This window comes from Aotus nancymaae, unplaced genomic scaffold (genome assembly GCF_030222135.1).
Source record: "Aotus nancymaae isolate 86718 unplaced genomic scaffold, 86718_ANA_hifiasm-v0.15.2.pri h1tg000040l, whole genome shotgun sequence".
Taxonomy (NCBI): domain Eukaryota; kingdom Metazoa; phylum Chordata; class Mammalia; order Primates; family Aotidae; genus Aotus; species Aotus nancymaae.
In genome coordinates, this window is record NW_026988454.1 from 14,936,852 (window position 1) to 14,951,525 (window position 14,674).

Below are 14,674 nucleotides of genomic sequence, written 5' to 3' on the forward strand. Positions count from 1 at the left end.
TACAGAAATTTTGATTTATCCAATAATATGTCAGCCTTTTTCTGGAGAATAAAAAAACTGCTGAAAAATACATCTAAGCTGAAAGTAAGATCCAAAGGTTGTATTCCAAATGCTCAGCTAATTTAATGAGCCGGGCACGGTGGCTCATGCCTATAATCCCAGCACTTTGGGAGGCAGAGGCAGGGATCAGTTGAGGTCAGGAGTTTGAGACCAGCCTGGCCAACGAGGTGAAACCCTATCTCTACTAAAAATACAAAAATTATCCAGGCATGGTGGCACACACCTATAATCCCAGCTACTTGGGGGGCTGAGGCAGGAGAATCCCTTGAACCTGGGAGGCAGGGGTTACAGCGAGCCAAGATTGGACCACTCCAGCCTGGGCTACAGAGAGAGACACTATCTCAAAAAAAATAGTTTAATGAAAACCTTTGTCTGCCATGAATTTTGTATTTCTGCAGGCATCTGAAAATAAAAGAGGTGAATACAGAGCTCTAAGGTTAAATTGTGAAGTAATGTGAAATGTACTAAAAGCAATCAAGTTTCCAACAAATAGTGTTGTAGGTTAGCATAGCATAAAAGGAAACGACAGGGACTTTTTGAATCCTGCAGACTGGCACTGGAATCTCTGCTTACTGGCTGTGTGGTTCTGGTAGCCACAGTGAAAATTAACTCACGCTGAGAAGCACAATCATTATACACTGAAAATAATGCTAAATTATTGTGAGAATGAAAGGCTAACATTTACATTCTTTTTTACATTAAAAGGTTATTGTAGTTTTAATATTCTATCAACAAATAACTCCCTTGCCAAAATCCTTCCAAAAGCCAACCACTGCAAAATCAGAAGAAAGTCTAAACTCTACATGGAAAAACTACAAAGTCCCACAGGATCTGGTTTCTGCCTACCTCTCTAATCTAATCTCCTCTCTTTCTTGCTCACTAAGTTATAATCAGGTATTCCCTCTGCTTATTATTCCCTCTGCTTATTATGTAGTTCTGCATTGCCAGTTCAACACTCACATCTGGGTCCAAAGCCTCAGAAAGCGTCCTGACCGTCCAAAATCCTTAACCTATACTTATTTGTCGCTGTAAACTCCCTGTAGAACAAGACTTTGTCTTTTCAACCCTGAATCTCCAGGACCTAGCTCCAGCCAGGGCCAGGCTAGGGTAAGGCAAGTGAAGCACAGGCCTCCGGTGTATTTACGAGATGAAAAAATTTCAGTAATCAAGACCGACACGATTTTAACGTAACATTTTTAAAAACAAAAAAGGCAGGGCGAGCACGGTGGCTCACACCTGTAATCCCAGCACTTTGGGAGATGAGGCAGGCGGATCACGAGGTCAGGAGATCGAGACCATCCTGGCCAACATGGTGAAAACCCGACTCTACTAAAAATACAAAAATTAGCTGGGCGTGGTGGCGCGCACCTGTAGTCCCGCCTACTCGGGAAGCTGAGGCAGGAGAATCGCTTGAACGCGGGAGGCGGAGGTTGCAGTGAGCCGAGATCGCGCCACTGCACTCCAGCCTGGCTACAGAGCAAGACTCCGTCTCAAAAAAAAGGCAAATAACCCATGATGAACTAATTATCAAAATTTTAGGTAAACCAGGATCCACCCAACACTTGTATGATTAATCTTAATCCTGGCCGCGCCACATAGGACTGTCACTAATGGTACTGGGCACTTAGTACAGTCAAGAACTCACTCCGCAACTGCAGAAAGGCAACAGAGGGAAACAGCAAATGAGGATTCGCCTTTTTGGAGCTCACATCCCGTTGCTTCACTGGGCTGTAGCCATAAAGCTGAGTTCAGGGAATGCACTGCCCTAAGTGCATATTCACACTGTGAAAAGTTGAGCATCACTAATACTCCGGTACACTTTCATACTGACATCCACGCCAACCATCACTAAAAAAAATTCTCTTGGCCAGGAGGCTCCAGCCTATTTATTCTTTTCTTGGGTGTAGGACTACAGTCTCCGGCGCTTGGCCCTTGACAGTTAAGGACAAAAACCCAGGAAAGCGTATGTGCACACTAGTAAACTTAAACGTTCCTATAAAAAACAGCGTCTGAAGTGTGGTTTAAAATACAAATAAATGCGCCTACAAGGAAGAAGTGCCTCGGTCCTACCCTCGGCCTCCCCGTAAGGCCCCGGGAGACGCAGCCGCAGATCTCCCGCAACAGCCGGGATCAGCCCAGCGCAGAGCTCCGCACAGCTCCTTGCTGGGGCCCGCCCCTCGCCCTCCCCCGGAAAAATCGCGGGGGAACCCAGCGCGCAGGCGCCGACCCGCCAACTCTGCAGCCACAGCCCGCCAAGGCGCCTGCGCAGAGGTGTGGGTCAGGGGGAGGGGCGAGTTAGGAGGGAGAGCTGAGTGCGCGCGTAAATCCTAGAGAGGCGGGCTAAGCCGGGCTTGGGGGAGGGTTCGTCTTCCGGAAAGTCTGGATTCCCGGGCGAGCCGAATTGCCGCTCACCGAACTCCCGCTTGAGAGATGATCGAAGAAAGTCGGCTACCATTTGTACGCATCGAAGATCTCCAAATGGAGGCCGGCGCTGAATTTGGGCCGAGATTAAGACTTGCAGGAGGCCAGTTCGGAAGACGGCGGAGGGAACCTTGGCGGGCGCACACATGCGTGGTAGGCCCTCCTTACGTGTGGCCGGGCAGTGGCCTCCCCGCGCTCGGAGGTCCCGCCCCCGGCTGCAGCATCTTTCCGGACCAGGGGAACGGGTAAGTTGGAAGGGGGCTGGGCTTCGCTGTTCAGCCCCGCCTCGGCAGCCTCCAATTGGGCAGGGATGAGGGCTCACCCCTCCAACCGCTCTCTTATTGGTCCGCGAGTGCGAGCGACGCGCCTCATTGGGCCGCGCCGATTTAGGCACCAAATTCAAAGATTTTAAAAGTACCAGCTGGCGCCTTTTAAGAGACAGCTCTGTGAAGCAGGCAGGTTACTCAGCCGTCCCCGGAGTGGTTCCTCCACCTGAGGCGGACTTCACGTCGGCTGGCATGAGCCGGCGTCCCTGCAGCTGCGCCCCACGGCCACCCCGCTGCTCCTGCAGCGCCAGCTCCAGCGCCGTGACAGCCGCCGGACGCCCTCGTCCCTCGGACAGTGAGTGAGGGGAGTGGGCGCGAGCGGAACTTGCACGTCAGGAGGGGTGCACGGGGAGGGGCGCAATCTGCAACCCTAATCCGAAATCCCCCCGAGCCTGGACACGCGGCCACACCACATGCCGGGCCTCAGGCGGCGGCGGCGGCGGTTCCTGAGTCCAGGAGGAGGGCTGGGGGTCGAGGGGAAGCCAGATGTGCAGGGGCGGGATGGCGGGCCGCGGGGGTCCCGCCGCCCATGCTGACCTTGGACTCCAGCCTCGGGAGGTGTGGGTCGTGGCATCCCAAGGCGCCCTTTTTCCTCCTCGGAAGACCCACCTGCCCCACCCTGCATGATTAGGCGCCAAATGCCCCTCCCCTCCCCCACCCCGTAGCCCCCGGCTGTGACAGGGCTGTGAGCTGGCAGCCCCCAGGGCCTGGCCAGGTGCCTCACCCTCGCCCCCTGCGCCCCTTTTCTACATCTCTGCCCTTCACCCTCAAAGCCAAAGGCAGTTTCCCCGATTTTTCGCGGTCCCAGCCTTGCTGGCGGGCGCGGGAGATTGCCCTCGCGGTTATCTCCCGCCTCCGCGTGTCCCGCGCCCTGAGGGGCAGCCTCACCGACCCCTCAGGAGTTCTAGGGTCTCCCTCCCCACTCCCGCCAAATGGAGAGACCCCCCATCCCATTGGACCAAACTTAACTGGGACATCCAAACAAAAACGTTACTTTTTCCCATTTTTTTCCTCTCTTTGCCCATTAACCCAGCCTCAAGGCCTGGAGTGGAATGGGGAGAGTTTAAAAAAGCAATTGTTACTACAAACCTTGAATTTGTCTATAGTATTAAGATGATTTTGTGAGAATCGAAGAATTGGTGACTTTTTTTTTCCCTGTAACTCGTGAAGAACTAATACTTTATTGCAAAGCTTGTAGAGAATGGAAGCCACTCAAATGCTTATTTTTATCCTCTTTGTTGCTACCTCTAAATAAAATCGATATGCAATTATTTTTACCTGAGAAACAACCCAAAATGAGAAAAAGTTTAGCAAGTCGGCATTGTACTATTTTGTAATGGCTCTTTTATTTAAAAAGAACTCTAGAAGTCTCAGGAGAAAAAAAACTTAATAGATTGTATTTCTAGAAGATCCTGGATCTTCAGTCTGCAATCGAAATTCTGAAATTTAATGGCTTTATGAGGGTTTTTTTTTTTTTATTGATTACTCAAATTGTCTTTACTACCTTGCTCCTCAGAAAGAATTTACTGCCCTTTGGAGTTTTTTGCCAGTTTACAGGTTTGAGGAGATGAAATTAAAAATACATATATGTTGCCTCCAAATAGTTTTGAAAGTAGATTTTTCTGAAGTTTTCTTTTAAAGATTACTTTATGGTTACAAGCATTGGGCCTCTTAAATTCTTAAGTAAAGGAATAGCCATGCCCAACATTGACCACATGGTGGTTATCTGTAGCTATTAGAGACTGGAGCCTAATTATTTTAGTTAACAGAAGAGTTACAAAGATTTTTAAGCACTACAGCCTTAATTATGTTTAATATGACGTGTCAGGTCTATATTGAAAAGTTAAATGTAAGGTCAAACTTCATAAAATTTCCTTTTCTCTGTATGACTGGGCTGTGAGTTGGTCAGTGAAAAGTTGAACAATGTCGTGTATGAGTCTTATTAGTATCTGCACTTGGGGGAAAAATAGGAGGAATAGGACATTCCAGGTTCACAAAGCCAGTCAAAAGGCTAAGAGCAAGGATTTTCATTCAAACTTGAATCTGATTCTTAAATCTATACATTCTAATGGACAAGTATGTGATATTCTGAAATATATACTTCTGTGTGAAATGTGCTTTTACTACTTTTAAATGTTAATGATTTGCAGTGTAAGGAATATGAAAGGATTTGGCTTATGTGATTAAAAATAGATTGTACTGACTAGATCCTTGTGATAAGGATTTTGCCATGCATTTAGTCCTGTATTACTGTCTTACTCCCATTTTATGGATGAGGAAATGGAGGTTTTAAGAGTTAACTTCATCAGTTTTCCCTAACTTAGTAAATAGCACTGTATACTTTAGATAGTTAAGTCTTAAACCCCAGGTTGTTTTTTTGTTTGTTTGTTTGTTTTGTGTGTGTACTCTCCTTCCTGTCTACACCTGGTAGATTAGCAGCAAGTTGACTTTACCCTCCTAAGTAACAGACCTTGAATCTATGCAGTTATTTTTATTTCCGCTACAATCCTTCTAGTCCAAATTTCTCACACTCTGTAATTCTGTAATAAACACTTGTAACTATTCTTTCTGCTTCCACTTTTACCTTCCTGCAATCCATTCTCCACAACTGCCAATTACCTGTTTGAAATGTAAACCAAATTTCTCTCCTCCACTTATATGACCCAACCTACCCCACAAATCTACAGATCATTCTACCTCTTCAACTATAATTTTCAATAACCTCCCCCAGCTCAGCCCTACAGGTCTTTCTCTTCCTTAAACTCACATTTTTCCTTGCTTCCTGTGTTTCCCACTATCTAGAACTCTCCCACCAGATTTCCATAAGGTTTTTAGATCTCAAGATCTCAGAATGTCAGCTTTGCTAAAGGATTATCCCTGATTTCTCTCCTCTACCCTGTCACTGAATGGATGTTGGATAAATAAGTGAAATGGTTAAACTGAACTCTTAGCCCTCATCTGTTTAATTCATGAAGCTATGTAGCCATGTAATATTTTCTCTCTTTCTGGATAATAAGTCAATTATATGAATACTTCACATAGTTCCCAAATTTGGCCTGATCATTGGAAAACAGTTAAAAGGAATGGATGTAACCTTTTGCAAACAGTTGGTTCAGCTTCCTTTTTTATAAAACATGATGCTATTCTGTTTATTCTGCAGTATTGTTCTGGAAATGAAAAATACATTAGTTTCCCATTTTAAAATTAAATCTACAACCAACATCCAGATTTCACTTTCATTTAATACCTTTCTCCAAAATAAGAGAACCAGAGTTCCTTGGAGAAATGACTGATTCTAGGGCTGGAACAGGGAAATTATAAGATGCACTTAGAGCATCTTGTAGTTCCAGAAAGTAAGGGATGTTCAAAACACAAAATGATGTCAAATGGACACCAACATCAACTGAAAGCTCACAATAGCAAAAGCTGGAACAATTTGAGCAATACTATAAATAGTATTGGATTATAACCAAAAGTCTATGAGTTTATACTGATATAAATGATTGGTAGTATGAATAAATAGGAGATAATGGCCAAATCTACTGTATAGAAGAATTCCAAATGATTTATAAATTTACTCCCCACTCATTTAAGTGTGAGCTGTGCATAATAGCTTCCTTTCAAAAAGTTTCAAATGGAAAAGGAACAAAAAGGAGTAACTTTATAGTTGGAGAAACTTCAGAAATAATACCTCAACCAAGTAATCAAGGCTAACATCAGTGATCAAATCATAGCACCTTACCTCTGGTCTAAAAACCCACAGCCCAGACTAAAGCTGAGAAAAACTTCAGACAAATCCCAATTGTGGAAAAGGCTGCAAAATGACCAATACTCCGCCAAATTGTCAAGGTAACCATAAACAAGGAAATTTTTATAGTCAAGAGGAGCCTAAGGATATACAATGACTAAATGTAATGTGTCTTGGATAAGACCCTGGAACAGAAAAAAGACATTAGGTAGAAACTGGCAATTCACATAGAATAGGGATTTTAGTTAATAATGCAACAATATTGGTTCTTTTGTTGTGACATGCATGCATGCTTGTTAGTAATATAAGTTGAGCAGTGGGTGTACAGGGATTCTGTGCTATCCTTGCAACTTTTCTGTAAATTCAAAATCAGTTTATTAAAATTCTTTTTAAAATACTAAATCTTTTTTTTCCTTTTCTCTTTTTTTTTAGGGCAGGGTTTCCCTCTGTCTTCCAGGCTGTAATGCAGTGGTACAATCACAACTCCCTGCAGCCTCAACCTTCCAGCCTCAAGCAGTTCTCTCGCCTCGGCCTCCCTAGTAGTTGGGACTACTCGCACGTGCCACCACGCCCAGCTAGTTCCTTTTTTTAAATTTTATGGAGATGGGGTCTTACTATGTTGCCCAGGCTGGTCCGAACTCTTGAGCTCAAGCAGTCCCCCAACCTATGCCTCCAAAGTATTGGGATTATAGGCATGAGCCATTGCACCTGACACTAAATCTAATTATTCATGTGAAAATACATGTTGTTGCAAGAGGGATGTGTAATAATTGTAATCATTTTGTTCATTTTAACTCCTTAAGTGCTAATTTCGTAAATAAGAGTACAGATTCTGATACTAGTATCAGCTTAAAAAAAAGCGGGAAACATATTTTTATATTGTATGTCTTCATTGTGTCAGGCACTGCCATTTGCTTGGATTTTGTAGTAATCAGTAACAGTTATGTCTGGCCTTTAAGAAACTTAAAGTACTTTAAAAATTTTTAAGTTGGTAGTGCTTTGAAGTAGGGTTTGATGAGGTCTGAGATGTTCCCTCAAAAAATGAAGCTATCCATGAGTAATGGATTAGAAGCTAAATAGGCAAAGGAAGCAGAAAAGATATTCTAAGCAGAGAAAGGCATAATATACAAAGCCCCTGGGATGAAAAAGTCATTGTTACCAAGGACTGGAAGAGGGCCTGCTCACATGAGAAATGAAATGTACATCTTTTTTTCCTTAGTACCTTAAGTGCTCTTGTACCATAAATTCTGGATTTTCTATCATTTTTATAAACAGTATAAATGTTATTTGTAAGGTCTATTTTTCCAAAGCACCTCATTATAATGAGGAAGAAAAGTCTGGCCCATTTAATCAACTACGTGTATTAGGCAAACTAAGCTATACTTCAGTGCACTCAATTGTAAAAACAGTTCCCCATCCTACCTCAAAAGGTTTGTAAACATGGGAAATTACAAAGTTCTAAACAAGTATAAAGTATTTGAATCATTATTAGCTCTAATATTAAAGAACTATCTATATTCAAAGAATGGTGTTGAATGAAAGAGGTTCGGTAGGGCAACCTTTCAGTAACTGTGTTATAAAGACAGCAGAAAGAAGATTACTTTGAATTCCTGAAGTATTTTCAGGCCTTTTTGCTTTAGGCAGCTAAACAAAGCAAAGTGTGCCTTCATAGGTGGCTTCTGCTTTTTTTATCCTCTCTTATAAATTGTGGTTATCAAACCTAATTTTTTAGTTGAGGCAAGAATAGAAGCAGTCTCTTTGCATTTTATTTGTTTCCTTTGAATGAAAGTAGACCACTCAGAATCATTTGTTCTAGATTTAGGGTTAATTAGGGAGCCAGAATTTGTATATTCTTTATTTTTTTATACAGCTGAACTCTTAATTTTAGGTTTAGTGAGATCCTGGAGCACAGTCTTTCACTGTGTTAACGTTGGGAATTTAGAAGCAGTTTCTCTCTACAAGTTATAGACAACAGTCACATGTTATAGCCTTGCAGCTCCAAAAGCAGTCTGTTCTGATGTGCCTTCTCAAGAGTAATATAATATGTATATACTTATTATAAGGTTTAAGTAATATGTTCACATTATTGTCATATCAATAATTAAACTTGGATAATATCACAGCTGTATATGCAGGTACATGTAGACAATACGTAATGCTGAGAGGTTGTGAAGTAACTTTGTATATCCCAATTTAAGAAGTAGTGATATGTGGAAATTTTGCCATTAAGATATAAATGTTCTTTTTATAGGTGGTAAAGAAGAAAGTTCTACCCTTTCTGTCAAAATGAAGTGTGATTTTAATTGTAACCATGTTCATTCCGGACTGAAACTGGTAAAACCTGATGACATTGGAAGACTAGTTTCCTGCACTCCTGGATATTTGGAAGGTTCCTGTAAAGACTGTATTAATAAAGCCTATGAAAGGCTATCATGCATTGGGTCACCAGTTGTGAGCCCTAGGATTGTAGAACTTGAAACTGAAAGCAAGCCCTTGCATAACAAGGAAAATCAACGTGTACAACAAACACTTAATAATGCAAATGAAATAGAAGCACTAGAGACCAGTAGACTTTATGAAGACAGTGGCTATTCCTCATTTTCTCAATTAAGTGGCCTCAGTGAACATGAAGAAGTTAGCCTCCTGGAGGAAAATTTCAGTGACAGTCCACAATCCTGCCTGCTACAGATACAAAGCCCAGACCAATATCCCAACAAAAACTTGCTGCCAGTTCTTCATTTTGAAAAAGTGGTTTGTTCGACATTAAAAAAGAACGCAAAACGAAATCCTAAAGTAGATCGGGAGATGCTGAAGGAAATTATAGCCAAAGGGAATTTTAGACTGCAGAATATAATTGGCAGAAAAATGGGCCTAGAATGTGTAGATATTCTCAGCGAACTGTTTCTAAGAGGACTCAGACATCTCTTAGCAACTATTTTGGCACAACTCAATGATATGGACTTAATCAAGTAAGTACTTTTGAATATACATATTGGCATGATCCACCGAACATTGCTGTTAGTGGTTCAGTACCATCACCTCATGCAAAGACTGTTGTCAGGTTGAGTATCCCTTATCTGAAATGCTTGAGACCAGAAGGATTTCAGATATTTTTCAAATTTTGGATTATTTGTATTATACCCTACAGGTTGAACAGTTGAACATCCCTAATCCGAAATCCAAAAGTGCTCCAGTACATTTCCTTTGAGCATCATGTCAGCATTCAAAAATTTTCAGATTTTTGGATTATAGATGCTCAGCCTGTTTTAGGTAACCTTACAATGTTGTTTAATTGTGGTAATGACTTTTGCTGGTATTTTGCTACCTATGTGACACTAAGATGGAAAAAAAATGTAGAATTAATGCATTTAATTTAGCCATTTGGAATTTTATATTCGTGCTCTTACAAAGCTGTATTTCTGTTGGCTTAGGATCTTTGTTCCTTTTAGTTTTGAAATTTATAATATGTAATTTACGTCTTTGGGGCTTAACTGTAAAACAGCCTACTTCCAGTCTACATGTCCAGTAGGAATTACGAGTTGTCACACTAGAAAGTGTGAAGCAATTTTCGTCCTTTCCAAGCCAGTTTTGGTGGTAGGGCTCTCCTCCTAGGTTTGACAGTGATGAAAATAAGATCCAAAAATAGGGAATTGTTACCTTTTTAAATTTTTTTTATTTTGAGACAGCATTTCACTCCCATCACCCAGGCTGGAGTGCAATGGTGTAATCTTGGCTTTACTGCAACTCCACCTCCTGGGCTCTGTTTATGACTATTTCTTAGAAACCTTGCGCTAACCACCATTTCTTTTTCAGTCTACCAAGGAAAATTACTTAGGATGAGATAACTGAGAATTAAGGTGATTATACAGAATTAGATAGGGCTCAACTGGGTTTTTTTGTTTGTTTGTTTGATTTTTCTCTTAACATAGTGGCTTTTTAAAGTTGATTTCTAATAGCTGTGTGCCTAGAGTACTTTGAAATTTGTCTATTATTTTTACCAGATAGCTAACATGGTATCATATATACAGTAGTGGCTACTGTTTGATGTTTGCAGATATTGTGAAAAAATAGTGTACAAAGCAGTGGTTCTTAAGCCTCAATGCACTTAGAATTACTTGATGAGGAGGGAACTTTTTAAAAATACAGAGCCGTGAGCTCCATTTTAAACCAGTGTAAACCCCCAGGCAGTTGTAATGTGGTCAGGTTTGAGAAGCACTACTAATATAATTATCTTTTGCACTGCTAATGTTTTCCTACTGTATTCATCTTAGCTCTTTGACACTTTGTTTCATTTATGGTGATTTACTTTTCCAGCGTGTCTAAAGTGAGCACAACTTGGAAGAAGATCCTAGAAGATGATAAGGGGGCATTCCAGTTGTACAGTAAAGCAATACAGAGAGTTACCGTAAGTCTTTGCAGATGATGTTTTTAGTTAAAAATGCACTGCTAATGCTCTTGTAGAAATAGAAAAGAAAACAGGTAATCTGGAAACCCTTCTTTACATTCATAAAGTATTTCAGCCTTATACTAGAACTTTGAAACTAAATATCTAAAGTAACAAAGGGAAAATTACTCAGTTCTCAGAGTTGACCATGTAGTCAACCTTAGTTGCCAATTGTGTGTATGTGTATTTTATAACATTTGCAAAATTTGGAAAAGCCATTTTACTTACACTTTTTAGGTATTAAGTACCATATAGACTATGCATGTAGAGTGATTTCTCACGGTTTTTGGTTCACAATTTGTCTATAAGTTACACTTGATGTGTGTGAATGTATAGGTGTTGCTTTGTTTTAGTATGTGTAGGTAAATTACATGTAGGGGTAAGTCTTTTACATCCTTATCATTTCTTACATGTATCATCATTGAGGACATAAGAAATAATTTCTAAGTTCTATTAAAATTTTTTTAAATAGGAAAACAATAAATTTTCACCACATGCTTCAACCAGAGAATATGTTATGTTCAGAACCCCACTGGCTTCTGTTCAGAAATCAGCAGCCCAGACTTCTCTCAAAAAAGATGCTCAAGCCAAGGTATCCAGTCGAGGTGATCAGAAAGGTTCTACTTACAGTCGACACAATGAATTCTCTGAGGTAATTTTTTGTTTTATTGTGAATTTTAAAACATAAGGGAATTAGAGTAAGAAATGCATACTAACTAATTTGTTCTCTCACATTAAGAAACATGATATTGATGATCATTTTAATTATAATTAGAACTATCAGGGAATTCGTTAGTGTCCTCTTTATTTCCCTCTCAATAATATGGAAAACAATTGAAATTAGGAAAGTACACAGAAATGTCTTTCTGTGAACATTAGGTACTACTTAGCATTGTTTGTGAAAGTTCAGTGATTTTGAGTTCCAATTTAGAAATACTCAGGAAATAAGGAAAAACCTAGATTTCTTATAAAATTACTCAATACTACATTTTGCAGTTTCTGCCTTTAAGAACCAAGGAGGAGAGCTAAGTGGAAAAAGGCAAGCTTTCTGAACTTGAAGGCCTCCTATTACACCTTCAGATCAGTGAGTGATGTGTGCTGAAAGTTCTACTCACATGTAGACAACTTCACAAGCTTAATTTAGATAACTTACCAAAGTTACAGAATATTTTCTGACTCATGTTGATCGGTGAATATAAATCCTCTATAATAAAACTAGTGTTAAATTTTATGCTATAATGACTAATACAACATACAAATTTATTCAAAAATAAATTTATTGAGCATCTGCTGTCAGGTACTGCATAGATAAAACTTAAGGCAGGAGTTGTCATATGTGTGGAGTGATATTTCATACATGTATTGGAGAAGGCACAAGGGTGTCTGTCTTGGTTTTGCTAACTAAAGTGCATGCAGTCCTTGCTGAAATTTGTTTTGGGATTTTTTTTTTCTTTTTAGGTTGCCAAGACTTTGAAAAAGAACGAAAGCCTCAAAGCTTGTATTCGCTGTAATTCACCTGCAAAATATGATTGCTATTTACAAAGGGCAACCTGCAAACGAGAAGGCTGTGGATTTGATTATTGTACAAAGTGTCTCTGTAATTATCATACTACTAAAGACTGTTCTGATGGCAAGTTCCTCAAAGCCAGTTGTAAAATAGGTCCCCTGCCTGGTACAAAGAAAAGCAAAAAGAATTTACGAAGATTGTGATTGAATTAGTTGTTACTGATCATGAATGTTAGTTAGAAAATGTTAGTTTTTAACTTAAAAAAAAAAAAACTGTACTGTGATTTTCAATTTTACGTTGAAATCAGTGTAGGATCCTGAGGTTTTTTTTCCCCCAGAGTATAAAGAGGATAGACAACCTCTTGAAATATTTTACAATTTAATGAGAAAAAGTCTAAAATTCTCAGTACAAATTGAACAATTTAAATATTTTAAGAAAAAAGTAAAAGTAGGTAGTTACATGATACTGAGGGTTTAAAAAAAATTGATTCAATTTTATAGTAAAGGAAAGCCATGCAATTTTACCTAGACAATCTTAAATGTAAGTCTGGTTTTCCATCTGTTAGCATTTCTGACATTTTATATTCGACTTCCCCAATTGATACCAACAGAAATACCAACTGCTGGAATCTGTTAAATGTTTTGTCACCTTTCTAAAGCTTTTTTTCAGTGTGTATATTTCCCAAGAAAGTATCCTTTGTCAAAACTTACTTGTTTTCCTCATTTCTGAAATCTGTTTTAATATTTTTGTATATAATGTAAATATTTCTGTATTTTTATATGTCAAAGAAAATGTCTCTTTTGTATGTACATATAAAAATAAATTTTGCTCAATAAAATTCTTAAAAGCTTAATGTATACCTTTTATTTTATAAACATTGTAATCCTGCAAACAACTGAATTAAGAAGCTGCATTTGTGTGAAGGCAATGAATGGATCTTTGTGATGGTTTTTCTGAGGAACTTGTGAGATTTTTTAGGAAGTACTCTGATCCGAGTTTCTCCTCACTCAATAGCTTAATTCAGTATTTGTGGGGTTCAGTCTTGAGATAAACATCTCGAGATGTTTCAATACAGTAAGACCATAAAAGACTGATAAATACTGAGGTACTAATTTATCCATCACTAAACTGGCTGAACTATGGATTAAATAGCATCCCATCCCCCCAAGAAATCTAGAAAGATTAAAATTGTATAGAAGAAGATGCCATCTTGGCTGCAATCAAGCATTTGTGCTAGTAACAGCCTAGAAACAAGGATGTCTTTATTCCTTAATTTCAAAGTTAGTTATGTTTCAATTATGAATATGGGGAAATCCTAAAAGGTTGAATTCAGACAAAGGGGCCTCTAAAGATTCAAGGGTGGGCTTCAGATGCTATCAGTTGGGCCTCAGAGAAGTTTAAGGGCTTCGCCTTTTATCTCAACAGAAACCTGAGGTAGAGGATCCCTCCTGTCAACTCCCAGGCCATCACTGATCTGTCACTGTAGCCTTTTCAAGGATATTCTATAAATGGAGTCAAAGTTTGCTTTCACTGAAGGCTATTTTGAAATATCTATGTGTGTGCCTTAGTAGTTAATGCTCTTATGAAGCAGTATGCTGTTGGGATATACCAGCTCATTTACCAGTTGATGCATGGTTGGCTACTCCATTTTCTGCTGTTGTAAGGTGCTGTAAACATTCATAACAAGTCTTTGTAAATGGTTACATTTTCATATCAGGTACATAGGAGCAGAAAGATTAAATGGTATGCTGTATTTTTAGCTTTTTAAGAAAATACCAAAGTGTTTTCCAAAGTAGCTGTGTCATTGTATGTTCTCAAGTAGTGTGTGAGGTTTCCATTTATTTCATGTTCTTGTTAACACTTGGTATTGTCAGTCTTTTTAATTTTAGTCATTCTAATAAGTGTAGTACTATCTTGTTTTAATTTTCATTTCTTTACTGATGATGTTTAGCTAATCTTTCGTGTTACTTGCCTCCATACGTTTTTGGGGATGTATTAAAATTATTTGCTTTTGCAACCTCATGAGAACTTGAAAAAAAGTTATTTTCCTTTTTTAATTGTGTTATTTTATTGTTGAGATTTGAGACTATATATTCTGGATACAGGTGCTTTGTCAGGGTATGCCTTGTCTTTCATTTTCTTATCAGTGTCTTTGGAAGTTTTTATTT

At 39.4% G+C, this 14,674-nt stretch overlaps 1 protein-coding gene across 2 annotated transcripts; it reads left to right on the plus strand.

Annotated features, from left to right (window-relative positions):
* The first annotated feature begins 2,379 nt into the window (after positions 1-2,379).
* FBXO5 (F-box protein 5) lies at positions 2,380-13,359 on the plus strand. Of its 2 annotated transcripts, none has more exons than XM_064360543.1 (5): positions 2,380-2,726; positions 8,807-9,524; positions 10,870-10,960; positions 11,472-11,651; positions 12,458-13,359. In XM_064360543.1, exons 2-5 carry the CDS (start codon positions 8,842-8,844, stop codon positions 12,707-12,709), a joined length of 1,206 nt encoding a protein of 401 aa, XP_064216613.1. In that variant the 5' UTR covers positions 2,380-2,726; positions 8,807-8,841; the 3' UTR covers positions 12,710-13,359. The 2 variants fall into 2 exon arrangements, with proteins under 2 accessions (XP_064216613.1, XP_012307558.3); XM_012452135.3 differs by lacking the exon at positions 2,380-2,726 and adding an exon at positions 2,908-3,102.
* Positions 13,360-14,674: the final 1,315 nt, after the last annotated feature.

Bases quoted from the DNA above. Each gene is read 5' to 3' on its own strand.
- FBXO5 (XM_012452135.3), top strand. From the start codon at position 3,000: ATGAGCCGGCGTCCCTGCAGCTGCGCCCCACGGCCACCCCGCTGCTCC. The intron at 9,525-10,869 runs GTAAGTACTTTT...TTACTTTTCCAG, and splicing joins AATGATATGGACTTAATCAA to CGTGTCTAAAGTGAGCACAA. The intron at 10,961-11,471 runs GTAAGTCTTTGC...TTTTTTAAATAG, and splicing joins AAGCAATACAGAGAGTTACC to GAAAACAATAAATTTTCACC.